The sequence below is a fragment of the Phyllopteryx taeniolatus genome, chromosome 15 (assembly GCF_024500385.1).
Source record: "Phyllopteryx taeniolatus isolate TA_2022b chromosome 15, UOR_Ptae_1.2, whole genome shotgun sequence".
In the NCBI taxonomy this organism is placed as follows: Eukaryota; Metazoa; Chordata; class Actinopteri; order Syngnathiformes; family Syngnathidae; genus Phyllopteryx; species Phyllopteryx taeniolatus.
Window position 1 is genome coordinate 5,424,069 of NC_084516.1, and position 27,665 is coordinate 5,451,733.

At 41.8% G+C, this 27,665-nt stretch overlaps 1 protein-coding gene across 5 annotated transcripts in view; it reads right to left on the minus strand.

The window, feature by feature from the left end:
* unc5cb (unc-5 netrin receptor Cb) overlaps positions 1-27,665 on the minus strand; it is a 173,380-nt gene that overhangs the window by 16,290 nt on the left and 129,425 nt on the right. For 4 of the 5 annotated variants that reach the window (XM_061799608.1, XM_061799609.1, XM_061799612.1 and 1 more), the window contains 5 exons: positions 24,374-24,477; positions 12,573-12,753; positions 8,284-8,451; positions 6,982-7,146; positions 1,306-1,362 (listed from right to left, as the gene is read on the minus strand). In XM_061799608.1, the coding sequence (XP_061655592.1) occupies positions 1,306-1,362; positions 6,982-7,146; positions 8,284-8,451; positions 12,573-12,753; positions 24,374-24,477 (675 nt within the window). The remainder of the gene's footprint in view (positions 1-1,305; positions 1,363-6,981; positions 7,147-8,283; positions 8,452-12,572; positions 12,754-24,373; positions 24,478-27,665) is intronic. The other variant, XM_061799611.1, reaches the window with a different exon arrangement.

Consider the following 27,665-nt stretch of genomic DNA (forward strand, 5'->3'; position numbering starts at 1 on the left):
AAGTCAATTTTCCATAATTAGCCCCCTTTAAACAAGTCCTAGTTGAGTATGAATGTAAGTGTGAATGTGTTGTCAAGCGCTATTCTATATTAACTTTTCTCCTGCATAAACGACATCATTTGGAAAAACACGATCAAACAGCACCCTTCACCAAATGTAGGGCCGGCACCCGGGTCGGTTTTTATTGGGTCGCCGGTTGTCAGCGTAAAAATGCTACAAGCAGTTTTATTGATCGACATGCTGGAACATAATTTCACTGCAATCGGCTTTTTGATTCATGTCTGTTGTGGGTGTTACGGCAGCACGTGATGTATTCCGGCGTATGTTTGCACAAACACGACACACTTGTAAGAACGGGGGTGATATGCATGCTAGGCTGCCAGTTGGAAGTATAGTATAAATCTGGTGTACAGAATTTGAGACAGCAAAATGCTAAATGGTCAACAATCGTTATTAGCATTAGCGCGCGAGCAATTACCAATTTAGAACAAAAAACGCTAACTACCATTCAGCGCTCATATTTACCATGTTATACGTACATTACACATCTAACAGTGTCTTAAAAATCAATAACAGACGCTCCTTTGTCGTTTTTGGCACAGTTTATCATTGGCCCAAAAAATCAATAACAGACGCTCCTTTGTCGTTTTTGGCACAGTTTATCATTGGCCCAACACTGCGTCCGTCTGCATGTCTGTGCAAAACTTTATTTATTTATACATTTATTTGGGTGCCGGCAGGGTTTCGAGGCAGAAATGTTGTGTTGACCTTTTTTTGAAGTCGACTTAGCTGAGTTATTAAATTGTTTTGATTGAAGATATGAGTTGAATTTGTTTGTTCTGTGACCACGCCCGTAACTAAAACCACTTGTATTTCAAATGATCTTTCCCCATTGAAAGGAATAGAAATGCCCTTAATGCGTTCCAGCTTCCACCCTCACCGACACGTCTTTTAAAAATTTTTTGATTTTGATTGTTTAAAATGTTTTTATTTTTTATTTAAGTTTTTGTTTACTTATTGGTGATTTATACTCACTTATTGAAGAAATTTTGGGATGTTTAAATAAAAAAACGTTTTTGCAATTACAATGGGCATCAATTATGTGTGGATTTTCACTATTTGCGGTCCTTCCTGGACAGTCTGTATATGGATTTCTGCAAATAAAGGCCACCTGTTCAATAGACAATGATGTGCTGTAATTGGCCCTTCAGCATGTTTAGGTACCGAGAAATATGTGGAAAGCGTGTCAAAAGACATGGCAGCGAAAATGATAAACAACAAAATGAAAGTAAATAAATAACTCACATGTATTTCCAAAATCAAGCTTGCCTTTAGCCTCAGCTGACTTCTGATATAAGGAACCTTGAGGAAGAGAGGGAGGAAATGGGCGGAAGAGTTGGGGGGGAGAAGGGCAAGGCGGGGTGGGGGGAGTTGGAACATGGCGGGGAGAGAGGGATGATGAAAATCAAATTTGAACCAACAGAAAAACAAACGCAACAAATGAGACAGCAACAAAGTCATGAGTAGGAGTAATGACGCAGGGGAAGCCATCATTCTTGATTTGGCCCCTCCCTTCTCCGGCATTGAGACGGATGAGGAGAGGCTGAGGGAACGCGGCAGTTCGGGTGAGGGACTGACGCCATCCATCAAGCCGGCTTCGAAGCTCAACGAGAGTGGCTGCGTTAGTAAAGAAACAGGCGGCCCAGCAGGTGAGCGGAAAGCCATACCATTTGTGAACCGAAAGAAGCAAGCATTTTACCGTGCGTCACCGCATGGGGTATGGACATGCAGGCTGGATTTACACTGCATGTCCAAGTGCACAATTCTGGTCTCATGTGATTTTCTGCGTGTACATGTTTAGCCGCGTTAGCTAGCCAGCCGGGGTTCGTAGTCAGCTTAGTGTCCAGCATTCCCCCGGGAATTGGCGGGCAGCCGGAAAAGCAGGGAGGATGGTTGACTGTTGGACGTGGACGCACATACACCTGTCAGCTCCTCAGTCACACGTGCTTGAAGCTATTTTCACACCGAGGCTGATGCGATGACATCATCAACAAGCGCCAAATCTATACCGTAGGCCAAATTGATAGTCTACCGCATGTACTGCGCACTCCTACTGTGTAGCCACCTGTTGCCATTCATGCAGCATAATACAGTGAACCCTTGCATATTCACAGTTTGATGTTTGAAAATTTACCCGTTAGCGGATTTTTGGAGTTAACCTATCCTCCGTTATTTACTGAAAAATCTCTTCACTGTAATTGCTCTCAGGCCAAAGCCATGTCTCGTAAAAATATTGTTTTGGCACGTTGTGGTACTGATGACATTTTGAATTGAGTTGAACTGAGGGGAGGAGGTTCATCGGGTCAGGCCATAACTTTGTCTAATAGAAAAGTAGTGATTTGCCGCCATCTGGCAAAATCTATAGGCAATTGTAAACCTTTTTGTGGAGGTGTCAGTGGATGTTCGCCATTCGTGGCAGAGCTCCGTCCCAATCTGAAATTAATCCCTGTGATTGCTTTGTGTGCAACTAAACAGGCTGGGATTTCACGTTTAGTTCATTTGTGAGTAAATTGACACAAGATTATATTCCACATCTAACTCTTAGGGAAGATACATTTCTTTTAAAACCTGATTCCGATTTGAAGATATCAGAACAATGTTTTCTTCTCTTGACGCTGCCATGAGGTATAATCCCAATTGTGTCACTTACCATTGGAATCGTGTCACCCGGTGCAGTGCAAATCCAGCCCAAGTGAGTCATATTAGCAAAGATGTTAGGAAACTCGGGAAAGAAGTCAGATTGAAAGATGACGAAGGAAGCATATTGGATACAAATCTAGCAAAAGAGCCAAGTCCTGGCATCGTTGTGTCCGCTTTTACAATTCACAGTATAGATTTCTTTGCAGATGCCAGCAAAGATGGAGGAGTGCTTTCTGCCAGTCATAGTGCACCATTACACGTAATAATCGGTCTCACAGGGGCCTTCCATAAACAACTACACAAACAATGCTGTCTCTACAAGCAAGGCAGAGAGCCACAGGCAGACGAGTGGCCACCAGCAAAATCACCGAGGTGGTAGATGAGGACCACTTGTTGGCGTGATTAGCAAACGTGGAGGCCAACCTAAAGGGAGAGCGGGAGCCTATCACATCTGACTTTTGGCAAGAGCAGCGGGATACGCCCCGGACTGGTCACTAACCAATTACAGGACACGTAATGGAGAGGGAATGGACATTTTGCAGAGTGATACAGTACCCTAGTAGCCTCACATTACCTACCCCTCTCCCACACATCCCTGACCACAGCCACGCCCCTCACCAACGTGGAAGCACACAAGATGTGCGTTGTTGTTGCTAACTGGAGGTCAATAATCCAGCTAAATAAAAAGAGTCTATGCAAGGTTGCTGGGTGTACCGTCAGCGTGGCCGAGAAAATGATTGACACACTCACATTCGGTCACGCCTTCTGTCTCTACAGTCTTTGTCAGGCTGTTCCTGCAGTGGCTCGACAAGTTTTAAAACAATCATTAAAATTAGAGGGAGACCACGGTGGCAGAGGGGCATGATTTTTCAAAAGACAATTTTGAAAATATTCTACTCTCAGGTCATACATTTTTAACATGTATGACAAAAAGTGGGCAAACTCCAACTTTAATTGCGTGTAAATTGATCATCTCCAGACCGTTAAAATCATACCAGAAGAAACGTCACGGAAAGTCAGAGTACAGCAGTGACAGTATTTGGTCGCGGTGACGCATTTGACTTCGCTGGCGTTCGCTCTCCAAGTCAATGTCATAAAAATGTCGCATCCAGAAATGAGCACGCTTGGAAAAACAACACCGGGACGGACGAGGGCGGAGAACAGAGGGCGCGCAAGATAGATGTGCGACGGTCTGACTCGCTGACCTGTGAAAGCTGCGCGTCGTAGACGGCGCCATTTTAGGCTGGATTTACATTGCATGGTTCAAGTGGCACAATTTTTTTATTTTATATACCGATTGGTGCATCGCAATAAATAAGGATATGGTGGAAAATGTATTTTATTTCAGTAGTTTAATACTTCATCTTAGTCAAGGTAGAGGGAATTATAAACTGTTCCAAATAGTCAGCATTAGCACAAAACCTTCATGCTTCTGCTAAAAAAAATAAATGTTTTTTTTTAAATTAACAAAAAAATCAGTAAAAGCCTACTAGAACACCTCACCTTTATTTGGGGTGAATCAGAGGCAATTTAAATGATGTGTGCTGACTCCCATTTAACATGAATTTGAATGCGTTATAAGAGGGTGTACACACTTGTGAAACAACATTATCCATCCAACCATCCATTTTCTGAGCCGCTTATCCTCACAAGGGTCGCGGGCCTGCTGGAGCCTATCCCAGCTATCATCGGGCAGGAGGCGGGGTACACCCTGAACCGGTTGCCAGCCAATCGCAGGGCACATAGAAACAAACAACCATTCGCACACACATTCACACTTACGGGCAATTTAGAGTCATCAATTAACCTACCATGCATGTTTTTGGGGATGTGGGAAGAAAGCGGAGTGCCCGGAGAAAACCCACGCAGGACAACATGCAAACTCCATACAGGCGGGGCCGGGATTTGAACCCCGGTCCTCAGAACTGTGAGGCAGACACTCTAACCAGTCGTTTATCGTGCCGCCGAAACAACATTATATGAGTTGTTTATTTTTACTTCCCCTCTTCAGAAAAAGTTTGCATTTTTTATTTCCAATTAAGTTGTACAGGTTATACTATAGATCCCATTAAGTTTTGAAATGATTCATCTTCATCAAATTTTTTTATAGATAAAAAAAAAACTGGCCTTTCAGGGGTGTGTCGACTTTTTATAGCCACTATACTATAGTTGCGAGTTGTGCATCTGAGCGTGCAGATAGTTTCATGTGTTCCGTGAATGTAAACAAAGTCCTACTGGATATAATCCACTTGAAATGTACATGGAAATAGGCAGCTAGAATAAAGCTAGTACATCCGCATTAAACCGGAATTGGGCACTTGGGACTGCAGTGTAAATCCAGCTTTAAACGCATTATTATATCACCGTTTGACTCTTGGCCTCACACATCCTTGCAGACAGAGAGCCCTTGCGCGTTTTTTTTGGATCAAATTCTAGATTCCTACGAAAGCGTTGAAAGGAGATCGAACGACAGAAAATAGGATCAGAAGCATTTACTGGCGTCTGAATCCTCCCAGCATGCATCGCTGCGAGGAGTGAATCGGCGCTCTGAGGTGAGTTCAGATTGCGCACGGCGACTTCCATTGCCTTAATGCGAGCTTTCACGTAATGGCTCCTTCTCCTCAATGTGAGTGGAAATGGTCATTAGCATTGACATAAATGACTTCACCCCTCTTAGCTTCCCCTAAAACAACAATCATTGAAGTGATCCTTTATCTATATTATCATGGCGTTCTTTCCATACAGCCCTGCCATTGTGAACTAATGTTTGGCAGGAAAACTGAAGACGGCGTACAGAGACGACTACCGGCATTTGTGATTAAAGACAATGCCAGTGGTAGCCAATACATTAGGGATACAGTACATGCACATCTAATGACAGCCAATGGAAACCTAAAAAGCATTTGGTACACCGCTGCCAAGGTGGAACTGATAACAAAGCTGAAAAACAAAAAAAAAAACAAAAACAAAAATCATAGAAGGTAGACATACGGTGGGTATCAACGTTCGAATGCAAACAAGTATAAATCAATGTATTTCACTGGAGAGTTGGCAGCACGTTTGGCAACCGTTTCAACCGCTTGGCTTTTGTTCAAATCAAAGACAGAAAAGCTTTAAACAACTCATCGCCTCAGGAAACAGTTCTGTGTGCATCACAACAAACTGCCTCCCCCCCCCCCCCCCGCACCCACACACACACACACACACACGTACCCAACAAAACAGAAAAAGCAATAGAGAAAACGCCAGTTATGAAAAGGCTTTCAACTCCCGCAGCTGTTTGTGAACTTTGAAATCATTGTGAGAGTGAGAGAGCGCCATTGCCGGCAATAATTGCTCCCCCTTTTAGCGACATGGAACTGCCAGGTCAAACGCATGCGACTTTGCGGCCTCGGGTTTCCTCCTGTTGGGCCGAAGGCGAGCGAATATTTTAAAAATAAAAGGTAGCAATCAGAGCAGACGGGTCGTTGTGTGATTGCCATATAATAGCCATTGTAAAAAGCTAACAAACAAAAAAAAAAAAACAACCCCCAGAAACTCATTCACTCATATAATAACAGTGTAATCTCTTTGTGCCTATTTTTAAACACGGAGTATACTTCCACTTTTCATGTATTATAACGTGCCGCTAGCAGTGTTGAAAACGCAGACTAGAATCATATCGTTATCAAAATTTGCACCTTTGCTCTGGTAGAACTGACCAAGGAGATACCGTTTTTGGTCTGTGAAACAATTGGCAAGTGTGAAGAAGATTGAAACTGAAAAAGAAACTGTTGAATGGGATGTGAATCAATGAGGGGGAAAAAATGCCATAACTTCACCCAAATTGAAAAAAAATATATACCATTTTGGCCCGTGTTTTGATCTCACAACAGGACAGAAACAGAAGTTGTTGACTCGAGCTACATTAGCCACACTGAGGAATGCTTTAAAATCATTGTTTTCATATGGATTGTTCATATCAGTTTGACGAAAATTGGCTAAGAAAAACGATTACGCCTCGAGCGCCGCATAGAACTCGACTCGTGGATTGGACCTGAAGAAGGAAATACCAGTTTTGGTCTATGCAACAAACAGCAAGATTGGCGAAGAAAAATTGTTACGGCTCGAGCGCTGCATAGAACTCAACTCCGGGATCCAGTCACGTGTTGTGAAAAGCAAGTTTAGAAGCAGAGGCTGCAGAAGGTTTGCAGTTAGGGTTTTGAGTGAAGTGAGGGATTTGCATGAGGGATGGCGGCGAGCGAATGAGCAGACGCTGAACCTCTGGGTCGAGATACTCACTCTGCATGCAAAGGCCATCCGTGCAGTTCTTGGACTGCAGCACCATGCCCTCACAGTCCTTGCCACCGTTTTTGGGTGCCGGCGCGCCGCATTCCCTCCTCCTCCAGTGGGTGCACTCTGTCCCACAGGTGGACCACTTACTCCACTCTGTCCACAGGCCATCCACTACCACACAACAGACAACACGCGTGAGGCGACCGGCCGATGGCGCGGCCCAACGCGTGGGTGACAATGGGCATGAAGTGAATTATGCCGACGTGAAAATACAATGCATCAGGGTTGCAAAATACCGGGAATTTTCAAAGTTGGAAACATCCCATGGGAATTAATGGGAATTTGGGACTGGGGGGAAAAAAAAAAATGTTTTGCTTAAATTCTGTGGGTATTGTGCCGCTGCGCCTGGTGTGTGTGCCACGGTCACCAGGGGGCAATATAATACATACATGCGATGAAACATGAAGACCATTGCAACTAAGCTGCAGTAATATTCGCTGTTTTTTTAAGAACATATAAATATGAAGAATATATGCCTGTGAGAATAATTACGTTGTGTCTTGATGTGTCCCCGCACCATTTGTGCTCAAATGTCCCTTGTTTAATGGTTTATAACTACCGCAATATCGATGCTAGTTTTGTCGACCCGTCTATGGCGTTTCACAATATGTGTTAGCATTAAGTCAGCGGACTTTCGTACGAAAAGGTTACATGGTTTGGTTAAATACACGATGTGTAATTCTCTTTCTTTTATGTTTAGTTCAATAGTACATCTTGAAGCAAGCACGCTTGGCCCCATTTTTGAAGAACCGTTCACGATCTACCAAATTGCACACGGCATGCTAGTGATCATAGAAAAAAAGCTCACTAATAAGTAAGATTTTCGTAACACTAAGCAAAAAAATTCTCATTATTTTTAGTCGATTGAGCGATGGCTTGGAACTTGTAAATTAAGGTACCACTGTAATTGGGGAAAATACATTTTAGCGTAATCTTGACGTGAACAACCAGACTTCATGCCATCTATATGTGCAATCTAGATATTTGACTGTTCAATAACATATTTCAAACAAAATAAAGTTGTACTTACAAACAAATCTGTTGAAATGACATGCTGTTTAATTGTATTATTTTGCATGGATGTCTGCTTCTGAAAAATGTTTGTATTTATACTTGAATATAATACCATTCCAAAATCCCCCTACTTTGCTTCCCATGCAAATTTACCAGCAATTTTCCAACTCTTTGCAACCTTAATTACATTTCACATACAGTATATTACACATAGTCATAGAGTAAAATCTTTACCTGGGCAGAGAGGATTGCACGGCAGCTTCTGGATGCCTTGCCCCTCGCAGATGGCGCCACCGTTGAGCGGCGCCGGGTTGGTGCAGCTGCGCGTGCGTTTCTGGTAGCCCCGCCCACAGCGGCTGTTGCATACCGACCACTCCGTCCATGTCGACCAGCCGCCATTTACTGGGGGATGGGGGGGGGGGGGGGGAAACAAACAGACAATGAGGAGAATGTTTAATAGAGTGGTACCTCAACATTCAAACATTGGGAGGCTTCAAACAGCATGGTACAGAGAGACTGGAAGAGTCACAGAAAGGAATAGAAGTGGACATCCTTGCAAAGAATCACGTATTTTACCGAATATCCTATTGATTAATTGAGTAACTGAATGCAAATTTCTTTTTGATTATTAAACACAATAACGTGCATATGAGGAACAGATTCATGTAACTTTCAATTTTGAACAATGATTTATGACAACGCATAACCGGAACGAATTTATGGCATTTCAAGTAGGAAAATGTATTTGATGTTTTACATTTTGTGTGTAAGTCAAGGCAGCACTACATTCAGTACATAGATATGAATGTGTCAAGAGTGGAGAACTTTTTTTTTTTGACCCGCCACTCTCGGGCCATCGCTTTGTCATGCAGCCGGACAGTACGTCGTGGTCAGACACAGCAGCGGGTTTCCAGTCACCGATTCCTCTTAATGCTCCTCTTTCCTCGCTCATCCGTCTTTGTCATCCGCCAAAATCCACTGCACAGCGACAACACACAACGCCACCGTGGCTGACAATTTACACGAGGCTCAGAGACCTTGACTTCCCCCACATCAACCGAGAAAAAGAAAAAGAAAAACTAAATAATAATACATTCATATAGACGGTTTATTCAGAGCATTGCAACTTGTGACTTTATTCTATCAGAATTCTGTATAAAAAAATAAATATTTTGTATATTTTTCTCATAGTACAGTGGTGCCTTTGGATAATTGAATTTGTTCCGTGGTGAGAAAAATATGATAAATAAATTGATAAAAACAACGCTCTATAATATTGCACTTTATATTAACATGCAGTAATGATGTTCACTACTGTACTAATACTAATAAAATTGGCTTATTTGTGTCAAATTACATCATTTTTAAGCAGTATGACTATATTGCTATTTTTAGCAAAATTTTGTTTTTTCTATTGATATGAATTAATGCTCATAGAATTAATAGGCCTACTTACAAGTAGAAAGTACTGTTCTAGTAAACATACAAAATAATAAAAAAAAAAAGCAAAATTAAGTCTCTCATAATAATGCAACTTTATGCTCTTCAATAGTGTGCGCAAAAGTGAAAATATCATTAAGTTTTTTCTTTTAATGTTACAACTTCAACACTAAATTATCATAATAGGAGGACATCTTTCTTTTTGTTCTTGTATTAGTTGTACTTTATTCTAGTGGTATTATTTGTTTTTCTTGCCTTACCCTGACTATGGAGCTCCCCACAGCCCTAAAATGCTGTCGATTATCTTTTCTTTTGGCGTATTTTGACATGAATACAGTTGGCTTGTCTGCGCGGTGCTTTCACACATGACACAATTAAGCGTACATTTGTACTACGTTCTATTTTGGTGACAAGCAGCCGAAGTGACATTACAGTACTTTGAGCGTGTCGGTGACAGGGAAATCCTTGCAGAGACGTCGAGCGAGTTCAAAGTAAAACGTGTTCACCGGAATTCACAGTATGTCCCTCGCATTGTTCTTACACCAGCGCCAATGCCACATTCAGTGCCTTCCCTCTTTGCACATGGCCTACACAAATGGATTACAGATAATGGCCCCAAACCCTTACTTTTCCATTAGATGGGCCAAAGCTCCTTGCCTTACGTAAACATAGTTCCTTTGTACCAAGATTCCACAAGATGGTTCCAAAGCACTACTTTTCTACTTTACAGGGCTTTGGCGCCATCTTGTGGCATCTTAATTGAGATTTTCAGAGGGAAATATCTGCAAATGTGTAAGTAGCAAATTGCGAATTGGCGAGGGAACACTGTAATTGGTCTCAAGGAGGTATGCCGTGTTACATCTCGACTGAGGGACTAAGATCCTTGTATGTCGGGGGGGAGCAAAGTTCAGCCCGGGTTGTGAGCGGATGTTACAAGTGATGAAGTGCTGCCTCAAAAAGTGAAAATACAATCCATGCTTTTAAGGGCACCTTTGTTTTTCACACTCCGGCTTCCTGCTTCCACAAATCGCTCCGCTGCAGTCAATATTGGCCCCGCAGTAAAAGGGGGTGGGGTGAGCGGTGGCTCATTTGCATGAAATAGGACCAGCCCTTCAAAATAGGCTAATTTCAGCTCGGCTGAAAAAGATTCTTGATACGAGTAAACCGTGTAACATGTTATCAAAACATATGTGAAAAATAAAGCCATAATATGTGTCCTTTATGAGTACTCACCAAATAAATACTGAATTTTAGATTAAAACACGATGCCGTAGTCTAATCATCATTACGATTGTGGAAACGTGTCTCGTGTTCAATGAGAAACGGACATATATTTATGTGTGTGCACACTGTGTGAATTCTTTAGGTTGGTGTGGGGGTATGCTGCTCAATACCCAGTGAGAAATCATCCGTGTCTTCCGATCAGGCACAGGATGAACCCGGGCGGCCTCACTTAAAGCACTTGATGGAAAAACACGTCTGGAAAGTCAAGATGGGACATGTCACGTGTCACTCACGCCGCCTACGCTAGCCTCGAGCGGCCGTCGGAGTCGGACTTGCACTGCGGAGCTGCGCAACGGCAATCGCGTTGGTAGACGTGACGGACGCAGCGGGCGGAGGGCCGTGCTTCCAAAAAAAACCACAGTGGGGGGTTGCTCTTCCCACAGCTCAGTGCGTCACTCGGTTTGACAAAACGCCTCCTTTCACGCAAGTGCAGAATGATTTTAACAAAGTTAAGACATGAATTCCTTTGGATGGATTTCCCAAAAAACATCCTGGCTAGCACTGCAGGAAATAAGTAATTGGTGTCAAGGAAGTATGTTGAAGTGAAACATCTTGACGGAGACCTTTTAATGTCGGGGAGGAGCTAAGTTTAGTCTGGAGAGTGAGACCCGGGTTGAGATCCTGCCCCAAGTGGAGCAGTTCAAGCATCTTGGGGTCTTCTTCATAAGTGAGGGAAGAATGGAACGGGAGATTGTCGGTGGATCGGTGCAATGTCTGCAGTGATGCGGACTTTGTATCGGTCCATTGCAGTGAAGAAGGAGCTAACCCAAAAAGCGAGTTGTAGGTCGAAAGAACAAGATCCCGGACACAAGCGGCCGAAATGAGTTTCCTCCGCAGGGTGTCCGGGCTCTCCCTTAGAGATAGGGTGAGAAGCTCGGACATCCGGGAGGGCTCAGAGTTGAGCCGCTGCTCCTCCGCAAGTCAGATGAGGTGGCTCGGGCATCTGTTTATGATGCCTCCAGGACGCCTCCCTGGTGAGGTGTTCCGGGCCCGTCCCACCGGGAGAAAACCCCGGGGACGACCCAGGACACGCTGGAGAGACTACGTCTCCCGGCTGGCCCGGGAACACCTCGGGGATCCCCCCAGAAGAGCTGGACGAAGCGGCTGGGGAGAGGCAAGTCTGGGCTGCCCTGCTAAAGCTACTGCCCCCGCTATCCGACCCCAGATAAGCGGAAGAAAATGGAAGGAAGGACCCTGCAAATATTTTGGGTCTATGTACTGCAAATTCACAATCATTCTCATATTTTTTAACATATCAGACTATTTTCAGGTAAAACTGTGCCAACATAGAAATCTGCCTTTTGGGTGAAGAATTATCACTTACACAGACACATTCCGGACATACGACGTTTTGAGATCATAAACTAGTTCGCGCAGCGCCGTAAGAATACATAGTCACAAAAGAAGGCGCGCGCTCAGTTACTGCTGCACTTACTTTTTCAAAATGGTTTTATATTTGTGGCCTAGAGTTTGTTTTCATACAAATCACTGTTATTTTACTACTGTGCTAGTATAAGTTAGTGATAGACTACTGCTAATTACAACTATCGTACAAATTCAGGTTACGTCGACATTATGTCGGAACGGAAATTCGTCATCAACCGAGGACGCCCTGTATCAACTTGGGATAAAACTCGGCTAGGATTGAGAGATGTCACCTAAAAATCGCCCGTATGATTAGCTCATCCTCATGGCTCCTTTCATTAGCACAATGAATACATGTTTAAGTCCATCAACTGCATCATTGTGAACAAAATCCAAACCATTTCTTAGAGCAAAAAAGTAAGACAGTGGCTCACCATAGACAATGACCGTAGCAGTGGTGCTGCGTCGCTTGGCCACAATGTTCTTGGCCACGCACGTGTAGTTGGCCGTGTCAGACAGCCGCGCCTGCTTGATGATCAGATTGTGGTCGATGGTGATATAGAAGTTCCTGTCGTCGGCAGGGTCGATCACCTCCTCGTTCTTCAGCCACTCCACCTACAACCGAGAAAGAAGAACGTTCGATTCGTGGCGTGCAGATCTCCGCCAAGGCAGAAGCGCCCAGATATTTACAATCAGCAAATTGCTGTCTCCTTCTGTGGATTGGAGACTTGACAAGGAATAAAACTAGGTGAAACAATATAAACTAAAATACAAAAACCATCAAATAAAAAAATAAAAATAAATAAATAATAATAAAAAATAAATATATATATTTTTTTTTTTAAATCTAAAAAAAACAATATATTTTTTTAAATAACAACCACCATAACATAATAACTTTCATCAATAAATAAAATTATGTTTTTAAATAAAAATAAACCAGTTTAAATGATCCAAACTAAATGAAATATTAATTGACTAAATAAACTACAATTTAATCTGATTTTTTTTTTAAATTCCCCATGAATAGTATCTTACACAATGACAAATGAAAAAAATGCTATATCATAATTTAGGGCTGCAACTAATGTTAATTTTAAGAACCAATTATGTGTTATTTTTTCAAATAATCAGTGAATTGCATTTAAAAAAAATAAATCTTGAACTTCTACACCTTTATTTAAAAAAAAACAGCACATTATTTCAAATTGACAATACAGAAATTGCACAAACATACATTGATTATGATCCAGCAACTGGTTTGGTCCGTAACATGTCAAAAATTGGAACTATTAATGATCATTCTTTTCCAAAGTAAGAGCAGATGTTTGATAATGTCTTATTGTATATTAATCACAAAGATAATTAGTCTGCTTTCATGGATGACTACAGAAATGTAAGAATAGTTATGTTAAACAAGGTCTCTAAACAATTCATCGATTATCAAAATAGTTGCCGATTAGTTTGATAATCGATAAGTTGTTAGTTAATAATTATTTAATTTTTGTTTTTACAATTCAGTGCTGATTTTCAGAAAGTGTCAGAAAATGTATTTTTGTCTGTATCATGGAAAAGTAAATGTGTACACCCAAAAGAAAGAAATTGACTGTACTTCATATTTCCATGCCAACCTGTCCTAAGGGCTCTACACTAACTTTTGCACTAGTAGCACTGGTGGGACCAACTGAAAAAGTTATTTTAAAAAACAGCTGAAAAAAAGTTTGCAGTCTCAAATCCTGTGTCCCACATGATTAGTGAAGCCAATAACGATCATGCTGTTATTTTATTCTCCCTTTAGAACAAAGCACTTCTGTCCAGCCATCAGACAAAAAGTCCACAAGTGAGTCTGAGAGGCCTTTTAACCTTTTCTGACAAATTTCGCTAAATGATGCTGATCTTGAACTCCTATGACAACATCAAATATTTATCTGGAGTTGGGTCGGTTGGCTTTCTACGACTAGAGTGCGCACGATCACGTTGCAAGAAAATAGGATTTTTCTTACCACCCTTGCAAGGACAACATTTCAGCTCATGCGTCTTTTATGAGAGTCCACACGTGCGTCTGAGAGACTTTAACCTTTTTTTCGCAAGTTCATTCCTCTAAAATGAAGTCGATATTGAACTCTCAGTGAATAAAAACTCTGCTATGATTGAGCCAGACCACGTAAAAAAACTGTGTGAACATCTCCTCCTCGTAGCTCCTTTCATTAGCACAATGAATACATGTTGGAGTACCTCAACCGCATCGTGTTGAGCAAAACCCAGGCTAGCAAAACTAGAATTTTTATTGATTTATTTTTAAATCTGGATTTGGGTGTGTTGGCTTTCTGCAACTTGCGTGCGCGCAATCATGTTGCAAGAAAAAGGTTTTTGTCACCACCCTCGCCAAGGACAACATTTCAGCTTATGTGCCTTTTATGAGTTTCCTCAAGTGAGTCTGAGAAGCTTTTTAACCTTTTCTCACAAGTTCATCTCTCTAAATGATGTCGATATTGAGCTCCTACAACAGAACCGGGGAACATTTAGAATCTTTGTTTGCCTTTAAATCACAAAACCACCCTTTGTTGGTGCATGATGTAGAAAAGAACCCTGCAGACACTTTGATTCCCCCAAAAATTCCTCATCTTCAAAGAGCGCAGTCTAGCAATGAGGGGGCCCGGCACACTGACTTCCTGCTTATTGTCGCGTCCCACGACGGCAGGGATCCACCCCCCCCCCCCCCAAACCACCGTTTGTGAGATAAAACACCAACAAGCAGGTCGAGATAAGCAGGATGTTTATAAAAAGATGAGATGAAGCACTAGGTGAAAGAACACGAGGGCTCACTGTTATTTCTGCCGAGGTACAACACTGTGGCCATTGTTGTAAAAAAATAAAAAATAAAAAATAAATAAAATAGCCATTGTTAGACGTCTTTCAAAGGAGAAGATTAAATAATTGTGAGACAATGTTGGTTGTAAGTCAGCGCCAGCAGAACATCCCAAGCGGCTTCCGGTGTCTTCTGTATTCCACGTCTACTTTCTTGGTTGGATTCAAAACGATGATTCCCTTCTCCACAGGCGTCAGGCAGCTCATAAAACACAAACCCCCTTGTGACAAACTACCAGCACGTATCAAAACTTGAAACAACCATTTTCTCTTAGTGGCTTTGATTTTGTATATCCTCCAGTGATTCTGTGGTTATATAAGTCTCTTTTTCAGTGTTGGGCATACTGTAAGTATATTTTTTCATGCATTTGTACACATTTATATAAAAAAAAAAATATTCAGATAATCTGTTATTTGCTGAAAATCCTTTCAACCTATTCGTTCGTTGCTTTTGTGCTTTTTCTGAAACACCCTCAGGTGCCACAAGATGGGACCAAAGCCCTGCCTTATATAAAGTAGTCCTTTGGTGCCATCTTGCTGCATCTTGGTGCCAATGAACTATGTTGAGGTGCGGGGAGGAGCTTTTATTACACAGGCCTAATATAAAAATAGTGCTTTGACACTAGCATATGGCATCTATAGGCAGTTATAAACCTTTTCGGTTGGGGTGTCAGTGTTTTTTTTATATATTTTTTTACTATTTGCAAATAGTATATGTATGTGAAAATAAAATCAGATACAGCGTTGTTGCTTTTTCAAATTCTCCTGGGAGTGGCAGTAGACAACTTAAAGTCTCTTTTATGAATTGTTTGCCATCTGTCAAACTGCTGCTTGTTGTGAAATGAGTTAAGTTGACTTCACTGCCACCATACATCGCTCATATAACACATTTTTGTTATATGAGCAAATAAAGCAAATAATCGGCCTACCGACAGCTCATATCTAGGGAAGCTTGTAAGGCAGGTCACTCGTATTTCAAGGCATCACTGTACAGGCGTTAAATCGGAATTGGGCACTTGGACATGCAGCGCAAATCCATCCTAAGATGTTTAGCATGACCATTAAATTGGCAAAGATTCAATCATAATTAGTTAGAGTGCCTGACTGTGTAGCGAGAACAAAGTGTGATTACTAACAATAACGTTATGATTGCCATTTTTGTGCCTCTAATGGAACAAATAAAGAACGACGAGGAGACGTGTTGTCCGAAACGAGACTGACAGCCCATGCAAAAAAAAAAAAAAAAAGCTTCTTGTCCAATTTTTTTTTGTACCAATCACAGCGACAGCCTCTGCAGGCACGACGCGTTCAGATGTCAAGAGCACTTTGATACGGGGCGGGTAATTAAAAATTGAACAAAAGAGCTTTTCAGTGTAGATTTGGTGCTGTTTGGGAGGACGTAGGTGGTGGTGGAGGGGGGTGGGGGGGGTAAGGGACAGTGATAGAGCAAAAAAGAGAGAGAGCGAGAGTAAAACAGTGCACTCCTCACACTATTCCTTGCCCGACTATAATTAGGACTCATTAATAAAAGCAGAGATGAGAAGGTAAGCCCGACTCGACATCCCATTTCTCCACAAATCGTGTAACTTTTTCTTTCCCCCTCCCACACACCCCATCATTAGCTCCTGATTGGCAGTGGAACTTCCGGAAGAGGTAATTGGGACATTTCTTGTCATTAACCGGGAAGAAACTGCCACACGTCGCCTATCGCAAGTCATAGAGACGGCCAGTTAAACATAAGCTTCAGAGGAGGAAGATACATCATAACGGAGTGGACCTAAGGCAAAAAAAAAAAAAAAATGTGGAGCAGGAGGAAGATGACTGGCATTCAAGGCAAATCAGCCCCTACATAGCAAGTACAAAGTGCTTGAGAAGAAATATCCAGTCGAAGGTCTGCTGTGATGACTCGAGATCAAGGCGGTCTCCCATAGACTAAAAAGCAATATATATAAGTTGTTTTCCTGTAACAACCTGGTTTGAGCCATATGTTCCAAAGCAAAGTATTTCATAAAAACAACAACAAAGACATGAACTACAGGCAGAACATTTGACTGTTTTACAATACGTTGTCCTTTAGTATTTAACTTTACAACAGAGAGGAATTTTGAAGTACAAAAAACAGGCCAAAAAAAGCATTAAGTGATTAATTTATCTTTAGATTTAGGTCGGCGGCACGGTGGCCGACTGGTTAGAGCGTCAGCCTCACAGTTCTGAGGACCCGGGTTCAATCCCCGGCCCCGCCTGTGTGGAGTTTGCATGTTCTCCCCGTGCCTGCGTGGGTTTTCTCCGGGCACTCCGGTTTCCTCCCACATCCGAAAAACATGCATTAATTGAAGACTTTAAATTGCCCGTAGGTGTGACTGTGCGTGCGAATGGTTGTTTGTTTGTATGTGCCCTGCGATTGGCTGGCAACCAGTTCAGGGTGTACCCCGCCTCCTGCCCGATGACAGCTGGGATAGGCTCCAGCACGCCCGCGACCCTACTGAGGAGAAGCGGCTCAGAAAATCGATGGATTTAGGCCATAGAGGTATGCTGTACATAAGCAACAAAAGTGACTGGCATGTTAAATCACATTTCCTCGACTCCATTATTTTCTTAGCGATGAAGTGATGACTCATATGAACCAAAATAAAAACCAGAGACGCCTTTCTCGGATGTCAAAACATGTCATTTTGGACAGAGTTGCATTTTAAAATACTTCATATATGATGTACACAGACAACTTGGGCCCCCCCAATCAACACGAAAACGGAGCCACTCTTCTTTTTTTTTTTTTTTTTTTTTTTTTAAAAACAAAACAAAACATTCAATTAAGACTTAGTCTTATGGGCAACTGTGCTATTAGTCTAACGAAAATTGAAATTACGACCTTTTTTTTCCCCATACTAAATATTATTGTATTATTATTTTCTTGGAACTATACAACTTCATGCTTGTTAGACTTCAAACATTTGATGGTGTGAATGTCTTGAAGAAATACACAATAAAATACACAACTTGTCATAAAGGTTGTGTAACATTAGCACTTTTGCTGAGAGGTGTGTCGGTTGGTCCTGTTGTTATACATTGTTAAATTTGGCGATCGCGGTTGCCATGGCTACAAAGAAACCAATTCTTCAAGCTAATTTTAAGGCGTACGTGGTGGATAGGGTTGCTTAAAGGCTCAAGTTGAGTTTAATAAGGATTTATTTGACATGGCAAACTATTTATGTTAAGGCTATGCATGCATCTTTTTAGGTGGATGAAACAATTTAGCTGTCTTTGCTGACCACCAGTCTTTCTTCTTCTTCTTTTTTTTTTAATGTCGCGAGGGCCCCTGTTGCGCAGACCACGACGTGCCATTTTGCATGCCAACACATCTGTAATTAGCCAAATACAGTATATAGAACACACGGTATAAAAAAAAAAAACGAGCCATTCATTACTCATCAGTGTTCTGTCAGAAATAGAACACGAAGCACAACGTTGTGTTGTTGGGGGGGGGGGTGTGGAGCGGAGCAACACTCTTCCTGCAGCAGAGAAGTCGTCGTGAGCCCTCGCTGCATATATCTGACCGGGGTGCCTTAAATGACACACCTGGAGGACGAGCCGCCCAAAAAAGTAAACAAAACAAACAAAAAAAAAGTTACAAGCTAATTATGCAATTTTTCTCAGCAAGGTAACGGGACCATATGTGGCGCATCTGCCTGCGTGACAAGTATGGAAATGTCAAGCTGGGAAAATATTAACAACACAAAAGGCGTCAAGGTGCGATGTCTTGCAACGAGATGGTAAAATAGTTGCTTTGTACCGTTTTTGAGGGGTTCTGCGAGGTTTTTCCCCATGAGACTTTGACTTTTGGTCATCGTTTTTGTTTCTTGGGATTCCAATACTCAACACTTCAATACTGCTACTGTTGAAGTTAAAGATGCAGCTCTTAAATAAACTTTTAGAATTGAGTATTCTACATTATTATCTACATTATTTCATCGATTAATCAGATAAAAATCGATTTTGCATGATTAACCACAATAACGTGCGTGTGAGGCGCATGCATTATTTTTGTCATGTCCGACTGTAGTATCTGTGATTTTGAGTGTGTATGGCTTTAAAAGGCGTGGGCTGGTCTGGCGAGTGACGTGGGTGTCAGAGAATGAGAGTGTAGCTTTTGCTAGCTATTAACTGGCTAACCCGTTAGCCGGTCTGTGTGTTGAGTGGCATGGCGTGAGTTTTGGCCATTGGAAACTCATGTATGATATGTTTATTACATGTTTTATTTTTTTTTCTTACCATTTGTTCAATAAAGCTATTGAAAGTGCACCAGTGGCTGTGGTTATCCCCGCATTACAGTACATATGAATGGAGAAGATTTTGGTGGTTATTTATGATTGTATTGTCATCGTTTTATGTTTTTTGGGATGGTTTGTGGGCCCTTGAGAAAGAGGATTGACAATAAAAGGATATCATACCATAACTAGAGAATGGTAGGCGACATTAAATTAGCTAACGTGGATTCGTTATCTTATGTTAACACACTTAGTGAGATTTGTACAATCCATACTAATGTTTATAACGAATACAAAGTTGCATTTTTGTTTTCTGTGGGGGCTTTTTTAAGTGTCACATTAAAACGTGGATGTCATTTGAGGAGCAGCAATGATATAAATAAGCACATTGATTCAAGTTCAAAAGCGAAAACACCCTCCGACACATTTCGGGGCGATTAGGAAAGTGTTTGGCTTAAAATACGAGAAGTTGCTCATTAAAACCTCATTCCTCATGTTAAATTGAAAGGGAAAAAAAAACAACCACCTGGCACAAAGCAATTCACCTTCGCAACAGTTCCAGATTGCCAGGAGAAACTGAGCCATTTTTCTCTTCTTTATTTGGAAACGTAAACAAAGAAAGGCTTGGTTTTAGAAACGTTGTTGACTCCTTCTGTTCCAAACGTTCCTAAAGGTAGAATAATAACTTACAGAGGACGTTAAGAGTCAACCACAGCGTTTTGCCAAGGAAGTCTGTCGTGATTGACAAGAGAGCGCCTGGAGGCCAATCTCGACTCGGCTGCCACAGAGGCCTCCAAGTGGCCTCCTGACACCCCTGCTCTCCGGGGGTCACTTTAATGAACACACACGTTGCCTTTTACTAGCTCCTCAAACCGCCGCCTTCTTGACAACCGTAACTGTCGTTGCTTTGAGGCGAAGAAATCACTTTAGTCCTGACAAGGTGACCTACCTCTGCTATCCAGTGAAAGTTTGCTGGGAGGCGCAAAAATGCTCGGACGCATGTGCAACATCTGGACCTCCGTTAAGCATAAGAGCCATGGCGATCAACCCGAAGGCTACGGTCTGCATGAACAAAGCTACTTCATTGCTAAAAGTAATGAGTTGAGTTGTTGTGATCGTAAATCGTGGCTGATCACATAATTTGTAGTTGCTTGGTGTTGGCTGGAAAAGAATGTCCTTTCTTTTTTCCATGCAGCAATCTGCGTGCCTGCTCTGCCATAGTGAGCAGGCGCCTTTATCCCCAAAGCTTGTGTTCAAAATACGAAAAAAGAGGTACGGAGTGAGATGTGGAAATTTTTTTTCTTACACAGCCGACAGTCAGGTCAAGCCAAAAGATACTAAGAAGTACAAATTGAACTGAGTCTGCAAAACTTGCAAAGACCAAAGTTCCCATCAAAGGCAACGCATGGACATTAGCTTAGCATCGCCGTAGGCACGCAGCGCAAACGTTTCTACCTATTCCTATCGATGGATGTTGTTTACTCGAGTTTACTTGTCGTGTCTCGTCTTGCGACTATATTACACTGATTGTAGTACAGTATACTGTACAGTTGTTTTTTGTCAAGCCTTTCTCTATGGCATCCAATCGTAACGGAGGTAGAAAAAGGAAGCGCGCTAACCTCGCGGTTCATTAAAACAGACCCTCGACTCGCCACGCCAACAATCTCCTTCCGCCAGCTGCATGCCATTATCACCCCTCCTAAGCATCAGTGACGGGTTCACGTAGTTATATTTATTTGCCATTAGGATAATGAATGGGGGTCTCACCTGTAAGGGTTCCCTCGACCCAAAAAGTTTAAGAATCTCTGGTGTAGTGAATACATTTTCCTGTGAACAGACTTCCCCACAGGTGTAGTCAGTCAGTTTTTTTTTTTATATATGATATTATAGGAGGGACTTTGTAGCACTTACGCCTAAAAGTCCGTGTGAATGCATTTAGTCACCAGCATCTACTGGACGTCAGATTTCATTTAGACTACAGTCGACAGACTTTGTTCCCGGCTGACGAATCCTTTTTCTTCTCAGCAATGCCAGTGGACTTAATCATGGCAGCAGGGCCCCAATTGCCCACCACCCCTGCGGCGCATCAATGACTCGTTACCCACGATAATGCGGCAGGACCCCGACTGACCGAGGAGATGCCTGAATTAACGTCCGGCTCCCATGGAAACGAGGCGCAGCGGCAGTTCGGAGCGCCGCGTTCACCTCTGAACCCTCGTCTTTCTCTCAGCACTGAAGTGAGGAGACGGAGGACACGGTAGAAGAAAAGGAACAATAAAACCGCATTCTTCCACTGAGCAGATTTGAGTCTGTTTTATGAGGCTGCTGAGCATTATCACGTATGAAAAGAGTCAAAAGCGTTGCTCGCGAGGAGACTCTTAAGATTTGAATGAAAGAGTATGGCCGAGGATCTCAAAGGAACAGTTCCGCGTGGGGCGGCCGCCTTCATCTTTATTACTCCATCTTTCGGTCGCTCTCGGCAATAAATCCCACATTTCAGAGATAGGGCGCAAAACAGTCTCCTGCCAAATCACCCACGCTTTTGTTCCTCCTACAATAACCTCACCGCTTAAAAGTCTTCCTCATCATTTCAAAAATGCTGATGTGAATCAAAAATCAGACAGGTGAAGAAACCCAGTGAGGTTCCAGTTTTAGAGCAGAGCTGTTGTGCAGTGTTGAAGAGTGGCTGACGGTTTGTGATTTCACAACAAAAATATATGTTTTTCGGGGACAAAACGAGATCTAGCCGGACGCCGCCAAGCTGTACCAATACAATATACTGTATAGACTATATACTGTATATTGTTTTATCAATTATGTTGTTGCTTCTTTTACGTAATTGTGGCGGTGCTTGTTTGTTTTTGTTGGTTGTTGTGCTAGTGGTGGTAGTTGTTGGATTACTTGTTACTTCAAAATTACTCTAATCTTACTTGAGCCAACTTCACCATCAACTTCAAGATAATGGCAACATAAACAGTAATGTACTGCTCTGCTTAATGACTAGTTTGGATTGTAAAATTTCTTATTGTAGGCAGCCAGCCAGCCAGACAGTTCATGACTTTATGAAGAAACATTCTACACAATTCTCAGGAGAACAGTAACCAAGTCATCACGTTGATCCCAACCAACAATTGTGTTTTGAAGCAACTACAAAGTTGGATGATACAGGAATGCCACAGAAGTAAATCCAACAAAGTCAATTGCGTGCAGTCAGCACAATTTAATAAGAAAATTGTTACAAGTGTTTGGGTTTTTACGGCGGAAACCGCAGTCGGCCGTGCAGCCAGCAAAGGAACCGCACTGGCTCTCAACATCTCATCTTCTCCGTACCGTGTTTTTCTTCATCGGCGGGTGAAATACGACAGATCTTTCCGTCGCAGCGTCTGTAACGTATTTCTCGAGATCAAGATGAAACCGAAGACGCTGCACATCTGGTTTTTTTTTCCCCCTCCCCTCGATACAACGTTCACTTGTGTCCAGCTGTGTTTGAATTTAGGGTTGGAAAAATAAATGAGGCAATGGAACGTTTGTCTTTTCTTTTAGGCATGAGGTAATGGGGAGTAATTAAAGAATCTGAAAGCATGCTTCTGTACACGCCAAACTAGACTGGCAATTCGAATAATAGTCAAATAATAGCCAATAGTTGATAATGTATGGTACGGTATGTACCATAAAACAGTGTCTCGTTTGCATGACACAGGCCACTTCAAAACATGTTACAAATATTAAGACACCAGGGAACTGTTTTAAGTATTGAAAATTTTTTTACTATACCCCAGCTGCACGATGGGTGTGTGGTTTAGCACATCTGCTTCACAATTCTGAGGTTTATTTCCCGAAAAAAGAGGCCTTGTTTCAAACTGTTAATTAATCTGTCCTATGTACTGTGTTTGTATGTGTGACTGTAGACTGTATTGTGCTTTATTCTGCCTCTCGGAAGCGAGACAAAAACAGTACAGCAAGCACAGAGGGACAGCACCTGAAACAGCTCTGGAAGTCAAAAGTTTAATCCATAATACGCAACAACTTCCAGTAGAAATATTTTAATTTGACAATTAAAACAAAGAGAACTAAATTTGGTACAGTATATTTAATCACCGAAACGTTCAACTAAGCCACATAATTTTGTCGAAGCAAAGTCGGCTCGCTTAATGCTAACGTATAATGTGACACGTCATAGACGAACTAACGGAAATGAATGTGACTGTCAATGGTTGTTGGTCAATACGTGCTTGTGACCAGTTCTCGCCTAAGTTAGGATAGGCTCCATTTTACCCCGCGACCCTAATAGACAAGCGCTGCAGAAAATAAATTGATGGATTGCTTGAAATAAGAACAAGCATCCACAAGTCAGCAACTTTAGCGACAAGTCCTTCATCTCCTTCACTGACCAATCATTGTCAGCCATTCGGGTTAGTGCGGCACCCCGATGTGGCCTTAATCGCCGCACCAAGCAAATCCGGAGCTGACGGGAAGAACTCGGAAAAGACGCCGCAGACACTTTACGGCTGCCGCAGTCAACTCAAGCCCGGACGGATTGTTTAAGGACAGTCTGTCGAGTAGCGCCTGAAACTTTGGGCCATTTAGCCTGTCAGCACTTTGAGCGCAGATAAATGTTGTGCAGTTCCACTCGGTTAACTCGCCGTTTCCAGGTCAATCACAAGCCTTGACAGGGTTCATTCTGACACCCCCCGAACCACAAAACACGCACAGGCGCGTGCGCGCACACACACACACGCACGCCAGAGTGGCCCCGCCACCACCCCACATCAATCTAGTCTTTCATCCTCTATTTATGTTCCTGCAATCTTAAGTGAGCCTTTTCAAATGCACTTGAATAATGTTCTACTGTAGAAAGGGAGGAAGTAACACGGGAACACAGCTGGTTTGATTCCCATTTGCTTTTTTTCTTCAACCCCCTCTCAAATTTTATTAGCTGTGTTAACCAAACATGAAATAGCCCAGAAAGCAGCAGAGGGGGGGGGGGGGGGGGGGGGGAAATATATATATTTATTCTTAAATGCAGTTTGAACAGTGAAAAAAATAATAAATAATAAAATAAAACAAAAATTCTAAGAATAATATTTTCGCTCACAGCTTACCTCAGCCATTGGGATGCCTTCGGGTGGGCGGCACTGGAGCAACACTTCCTGCTCCAGTGACACTTCCTTCCCGAGCGGTTCTTGGTCAAAAGTCTTCCTCAAGTCTGCAACACAGAAAATCACATTTTATGATATTTGGAATACATCAAGAACTCTATTTCACCAGGTGGAATAAGTTATACTGTAGTTGTTTGTCCGCTGCATTCACAAGGCTACTTGTGGTACGTGGTACACCAAAGAACCACTGCCTCGGTACAGTTCAATTGTATTTAACTTTTTAGTACAATATACGTGCATTTAATCTTTAACTCATTCACTGCCAGCCTTCCCAGTTAACATGGATATTTGACTTCTAAACCCGTCAATGGCAGTGAATGTGTTAAGAACTGTGTTGTTGGTTTTTTTTTATTATTATATAAGCATTTACGTAGTAATTTTTATACAACCTTTTATGCATTTTTTTTGCCAGGTGAATCTTGACTTTTTCTAACAAAGGAAAATGTGTGAAGCATTATATCAACCAATGATCAACCAGTTTTCTGAAAAAGCTCATTGGAAGAGAAGACAGTTGTCGTGATGTGGACATGAACTTGTGACCCAAGAGCCAGAAACATAAGGTGTAGGAAGATTGCACTGTAATAATAATAATAATAATAGTTCATTTTATCTGAAGGTGCCTTTCTAGCCACTAATTGTCACCATACAAAAAGTTAAAATAAATTAAATAAATTAAAAAAATAAAACATCAATTAAATTTTATGTTTTATATTATGTCTTAGTATGATATTGCGCTATTTTTAGTACTTTTTTAGGAGGCTGAATGGATTAATGGCATTTGCATTTATTTCAATAAGGAAACATTATATGATTTATATGATTATATGAACATTACACTCCGAGCGTGGTCACGGAACAAATTAAACTTGTAACATTGTGCACCTGCAAGTCATAAAATGTAACACTAGTGTTTTCTTTCCAATAAAGTAAAACAAACCAAGGAATATGTACTGTACATCTTCAGGGCAACACATTACGATATAAAAATATAAAATAACTGCTAAAATGGTGATCCTGGCAGTCATTTCCATAAAAGGCTGCTATGAAATCTGAACAGTTTGGTTCGCTGCAGCCATTTTTGCCGAACTCCAGGGCTTGTTTTTAGATGAAGTCCATCTAGAGAATTTGCCCAAATGAGACCAAATCAGAAATATTTTTTACTAGACAGATATGCTTAGCCTATTTTTTGCTTACACCGTCTAATATCGTGTCGAAGTTTGATGATAATTTCGAGGATTCGCCATGACAAAGAGGATGCAAGGGCCCGTTAAGTGCTGCTTGCAGTTTCACCGTAGTCCTAATGACCCACAAGCAAAGGAGTTTATTTGGAATTAAACTTTGTTACTTGCTTCTCACAACACTCGAGTCGACTGTGAGCTGCGAAAAAGCTGTTGGGACTATTTCACTCAATACCCTAAATAGTGCCTTTGGGAGCATTTTTATTTTTTTTCTAATGGGTGCAATTCGGTGACACTCTTGGGAACCGTGAAACATTTTGCTTTGCTCATAAAACACAACCCAACCAATTTGCTTTCCTTTCGTCTTTTCAAAGCCATTGATTTGATTCACTTATTTCATCTGCTTGTGTGAAAATAAACTCATTGTGACTCTCTTTTAAGTAATCTATTGAATGGGGCCAGGCTATCAAAAGAAATTCATACATTTGTTTGTCCTCCAGCGGACACGGGAGCATTAAAAAATGCCTTTTTTTTTTTAGTGTGAAAGGCACAGTTAAGAGCACAACAAGCTCTTAACTCGCCAGCGCTGGCTGTGACTTACAATCTGATGTAAGTGTATATGTTCAAATGATAGGAGGAGGAGCACAAAACAAGGCCATTTTTTCCCATTATACTAACAGAATAGAGTCTGGCTGTTAAAAGATGCCCATCCGGGGAGCGAGCCCAGTCGAGGAGCTAATCCATTCAGCGGGAGCTAATGGGAGGGGATGAGGGGGTCCGTTGTGATTTGAGGCATAGGTTAGCGCTGGCAGGCTGCTCATCATGGGTGATTATAGGAGGCGGAGCAGCGGGGGACGGCTCAGTGGGGGACCGACAGGCATGGATCTGGCTCTCCATGCTGGAATAACAGCAGTGGAAAAAGAGGGAAAAAGTGGCAGCAAGTTGAAGCGCGGCACAGAGCTGCTGCTGCTGGTCTGCTTTAGGTCCAAGCGATAGCCATATTTGAGCCAAGTGAGTCGACATGACCTCCTTTCTGTTTGCAGAGAGTCGGGATGAAACACTCCAGTCTTAACGTACAGTGTACTCGTAGCTCCTCTCGCAAGCACAATGAATGCATGTTTAAGCCGTTTAACCACATCACATAATGCAAAACCCATACCAGCAAAACTTGAAAATACAGTTTTTCGAGATCCCAGCTGACATCCGCCCGATGTTTTGCTTTGGGCTTGCGAGCAAAAACTTTGAGATACGAGTGTTGTATGGTGGCAGTGTACTCAACTCAACTTACGACAAGCAGCAATTTGGCAAATAGTGAACCATTCTTGAAAAAAAGAGGCTTCACGCTGTTTATTGCCACTCCCAGTTAAAGTTTACTGCTAAGCAAAACAGAACAAAGAGATTTACACATTATGTATTTGGAACAGCCACATACCAATGCCTTTAGGTCAACTAGCTTAATGCTAACATATCATAGCAAATGCCATAGACAGGCTAATGAACAGCATCAATGTGGCTATGTTATAATGCCTTAGAGCAGTGATACCCAACTGGTGGCTCAGGACCCAAAAGTGGGTCGTGGAGCGATTTTGGGTGGCTAGTAAAAAATTACATGTATTCTTATTTAGATTTTTCTGCTACAGTACAGTACTTCTACTTCTAAGTGGGTCGCGACTTTGCAACAAAAAGAATATGCGGGTCCTAGGGTGACAACAAAATGAGAACCTCTGCCTTAAAGAACAGATATTTATTTGAACATAAACAATTCATCAACACATGTACTGTAGACAGACAATATAACAACACTCACAGGCATATATTCTTTATTCTCTGCGTAAAACAACTTATATCACATTTTTGTGAAGAAGAATATTACAGATTCCTATTTTCCTTATGAAAAAAAACGATTGCAAATTTTATTTTGGCGAGCTGGAACGGATTAATGGCATTTGCTTTCATTTGAATGGGCGAAAATGTGAGACAAAATGTGTCATTGAAAAGTTGCTTTAAGAAATTTCCATGACTGTAATTTTAGTTACATTTGAAAAAGAGCCGCAAAA